General features: G+C 36.4%; 1 protein-coding gene across 1 annotated transcript in view; it reads left to right on the plus strand.

Annotated features, from left to right (window-relative positions):
- LOC106883815 (uncharacterized) overlaps positions 1 to 4,622 on the plus strand; it is a 1,102,017-nt gene that overhangs the window by 268,721 nt on the left and 828,674 nt on the right. Inside the window, exon 2 of the mRNA XM_052970970.1 lies at positions 967 to 1,102. Coding sequence (XP_052826930.1) covers positions 967 to 1,102 — 136 coding nt within the window. The remainder of the gene's footprint in view (positions 1 to 966; positions 1,103 to 4,622) is intronic.

Below are 4,622 nucleotides of genomic sequence, written 5' to 3' on the forward strand. Positions count from 1 at the left end.
ATATATATATATATATATATATAGATATAGATATATATATATAAATATATATACATACGAGGATATGCTGAAAAGTTCCCGACTTTAAGGCTATCGCGGAAGTCTTGGTTGTAGGCCCAACCTTCTGTGTTCCTTTACATATCTTAGAAAAACAGAAGGGCCGCTGCAATAAGTGTGTGTATCTGAGAGGGGAATATGTTGAATAAAATCATAATTAACTGATCCTCCTGTATCTTCTTTTACCCAAAGACAGGAACTTTTCAGCATCTCTTCGTGTGTATACAGACACACACACACACACACACACACACACACACAAACACACAAGCGCGTGCGCGTGTCTATGTTTCTGCCTTCTATCGCTTGACAACCGATGTTTGTTTAGATATACATATTAAATATTATAAGCGCCAATATGAAGCTGAAATGATATACCAAATATAATTATTTTATGTACTCGGTTGAGTACATTAGATTTTACGCTCTTCGCATTTCGTAAAACAACGTATTTGTTCAAAAACTCTCATTTCTCACATATATGCGTGCGTGTATGTGTGTATGTGTGTGTGTTCGTGTGTTGTGTTTGTGTGCGTCTAAGTGTTATGTTTTCTCTAGTAAACTTGCTTTAAAACCATTTGACATTTCGATCATACTACTGAAAAAATCACACCTTCCTATCTACCTATCTATTTTCGGTTCGCCTATTTGGCTATTGATCTATTTATCTCGCGATCTCTCTATCTATTTAGTTACCTGCCTGTTTATCCCTCCTCTCTCTCTCTCTTTCTCTTTCTCTCTCTCTCTCTCTTTTGCTATCTAGTACATGCCTGCGTGCCTGTCTGTCTGCCTGCCTGTCTGCCTGTCTGTCTGCCTGTCTGTCAGTCCCTCCTTTTCCCTATCTATCTATCTATCTATCTATCTATCTATCTATCTATCTATCTATATTTTCTTTTTCAATTACTCTAGAGTGGATTTTGAGCCCAACAGTGAAATGGTGAAAGAGGACCAAGTCGACAGTCCCTTTGTCTATTGTATCTGCAGCGCTCTCTTCTTGATGCTATGCATGCTGTTATATAATGGCTACGTTTTGCGTACTAAATCGGTAAGTTTATTGTTTTCTGTTCGGAAGATTACATTTCTATATTTACTCAGATTAATATTGTAGTCCAACAATATATATTTATCATTATCCATATCGATGTTAAATTTGTCTATCAATACCATCACACACAAAACATAAAAGGAATATTGCAAAGAAAATGGTCTGCCTTTTGAAAATATGAGTAGTAAAGATCGACCAATTTATTGATCTAAACGGTCGTTGTTTGTTGTATTTTTTTTTAGATTATTTTATGCTTTTTGTTATATTTTATGATGTTTTTAGCCGCCATAATGCCCTACCGTCTACATCTGATATAGATTTACATATAATTTTGATGGGTTACTGTAAAAAAGACAAATAAACAAATAAAAACAAAAGAATGGTTTTGTTTATAACCAGCGGAACCATCTCCTTTATGTGATTGGAAGTTAGCACTGAGTTTCCTAACCACTTTTGTTCCATTTACTCTCTGGGAACGTTTTGTATGGAAATTTATTCCCAATTCTTTTTGTTTATTGAGTTTTAGTTGAAATTTCTGCCATAATAAAACGACCGACAGAGAAGAAATTTAAAATACCGTTTTGAACATTAGTATTTTAAGTTAAAAGAACATTTTTGTTATTATCGTTGTTTCAAGGCGGTAAGCTGGCATAATCCTAAGCACGCTGGACAAAATGCTTAGCGGCATTTCGTCCGTCGCTACGTTCTGAATTCAAATTTCGCCGAGCTCGACTTTGCCTGTCTTCTTTTCGGGATCGATAAATTAAGTACCAGTAAAATACTGGGGTCGATGTGATCGACGGTTTCCCTCCCCTATAGCAGAAAGGATTATTATTATTGTTTCAAGGTGGTGAACTGGCAGAATTGTTACCACGCTGGACAAAATGCCTAGCGGCATTTCGTCCGTCCTTACGTTCTGAGTTCAAATTCCGCCGAGCTCCGCTTTGCCTTTCATCCTTTCGGGATCGATAAATTAAGTACCAGTGAATCAGTGGGGTGGATGAAATCGACTAATTCCCTCCCTACAAAATTTCAGGCACTGTGCCTTCAAAAGAAATGTTATTAAAAGCGGCGAGCTGGTAGAAACATTAGCACGCCGGGCAAAAATGTTTAGCGGTATTTCGTCCGGCTTTACGTTCTAAGTTCAAATTCCTCCGAGGTCGACATTGGCTCTCATCCTTACGGGGGTCGATAAATTAAGTACCAGTAATTGACTAGTCTTCTACCCCAAAACCTCAGGTCATATGCCTATGGTAGAAAGGATTATTATTATCAATAATAATTCTTTCAAATATAGGCACATGGCCTGAAGTTTGGGGAGAGACGACAAGTCAAGCCTGAAGATTTTGAGGTATACAATACAGAACGTTAAATCCAAAATAGTAGAATAAAAGAAATATGCCACACATTATGCGTACTTCAAATTCCGTTTTTCAATTTAGACTTTTATCGAACACTAAAATCACCACAGCACGGCTGCAGTCTGAGGACTAAAATAAAGAATAAGGAAAGAAATCCATGAGCAGAAAATTTTCTGCCTGATATTTACCTCTGGAGGCAAATTTTTCAAATTTGTGAACCATTTAAAGAACCATATATTTTCAGCAGCACGAAACTATCTAAATCCTGAGACACATAGCTTACCATTATTAATTATAGAAGTTTATCCAGAATATTTTACGTAAAACATTGTTGTGGGAACTTGGTCAGACCTCACTTTCCCACGGTAGCTCTACGATAACACGCTACAGTATGTAATTATTTATCTCATTTATCAAAGACGTTTTACTTTTACGCAGAAATAAGACTTCGGTAATCATTTAATTCTCGAGATCCAGATAGCACAATAACACCAACATAAATTATAGCTTGTGAACTGTTATAAATAGATACGACTTAAATAAAAAAAAGTCGTGGGGAAGAATATTCAGCTTAGTTTTATTACAATAATTTTAAATACCATTGCCGACCAATTTTTTCGTAAATTGTCTTATAATATCTGTGGTAATATTGATTCCGAATTTTAGCACAAGGCCAGTAATTTTGGGGGAGAGATAAATCGATTAGAGCGGCCACAATATACAACTGGTGCTTATTTTATCCATCTTGAAAGGATGGTAGCAAAGTCGGACTGCGAACTCAGAACATAAAAACGGACGAAACACCGCTCAACATTTTGCCCAGTGTTCTAACGATTCTGCCAGCTCGCCACCTCAGTTTGTGTAATATTAATTTAGAACCAACTGCTAAGGGGGCGAGCTGGCAGAAGCGTCAGCATTCCGGGAAAAATGCTAAGCATAATTTCGTCCGTCATTGCGTATGCATGCATACATATGAGAACGTAATCACTTATAACTACATTTGTATATACATTTTGGAAGCCTGAAACCAAAAGATCAACAGAATATTCAGCAACAGTTGTCGTATTGTTTATTCATTTACATACTGAAAAAAAGTATTCTACGGATGGACACACACACACACACACACACACACACACACACACACACACACACACACACACACACACACACACACACACACAGATAAATATATATATATGTAAAGTTCAGATGGTGAATACGTTATGTATATGCTTTAATAATGTTGGTTTAATGTATTAAATCACATTGGAAATGCTGATGCCTTGATGTCAGAACGATATGTTTATTGGTACATTTTCGATGCTAATTAACAGAACATAAATGGCGACATTTCACATTCAAATATACACTTGCCTATCGATAATTCTATGTTCGACTATTCCACATCTCTCGTCTCACACGCCCATTTCACACTTTTGCTTTACTTAACCCTACCTCTGTTGCTCTCTTCCTCTTCCTTTCTTCCGTACTATCCCTTTTTTTTTTCACTCGTTTTCTTCTCTCCAGTCTCTCTCTTTGCTTTCTCTCACTATCTCCTAGATTTTTTTCCACTCCCATTCTTACTCCCGGACTATGTGATTTTGTTTTGTTTTAAACATAATCATGGATCGTCAGAAAGAAAACAATGGGGGAAAAAGCAGGTACACACGCACGCCGTATCGTCGATTCACCTGCTAGAAATATCAACTCAACCTCTCTCAAATCAAACCATAACATTTTAAAAATAGACCGACTCATTGCATGTCCTTGTGCTAAAACGCTGTACACACGCACACAAAAATATATATATTATATATTATATACGATAAGAAAGGCACTTACGAATTCATCGGCCAGTGAGTTTCGGCATCTCACCTCAAAGAAATCTATTCCATGTGCGTCACAAATAGTCCCGTATGAAAAAAGTCCCGTGTGGAAGGGATTACGGTTTAACCATCTAACTTAGAGATATCAAATATAAAATATACAAGAATAAGGGCAGGGAATCGTCAATTAATAATAGAATTAACAATTAACAATTTTGCCAAGTAGTTCAGTATGAAAAAACCTTTATCGGTAAAACCATTTATCATCATAAATATACAGGGATTAGCATTGAGTTGCTTCTCCAACATACTGAAAATTTAGAAATAGCA

The sequence above is a fragment of the Octopus bimaculoides genome, chromosome 10, assembly GCF_001194135.2.
Source record: "Octopus bimaculoides isolate UCB-OBI-ISO-001 chromosome 10, ASM119413v2, whole genome shotgun sequence".
In the NCBI taxonomy this organism is placed as follows: Eukaryota; Metazoa; Mollusca; class Cephalopoda; order Octopoda; family Octopodidae; genus Octopus; species Octopus bimaculoides.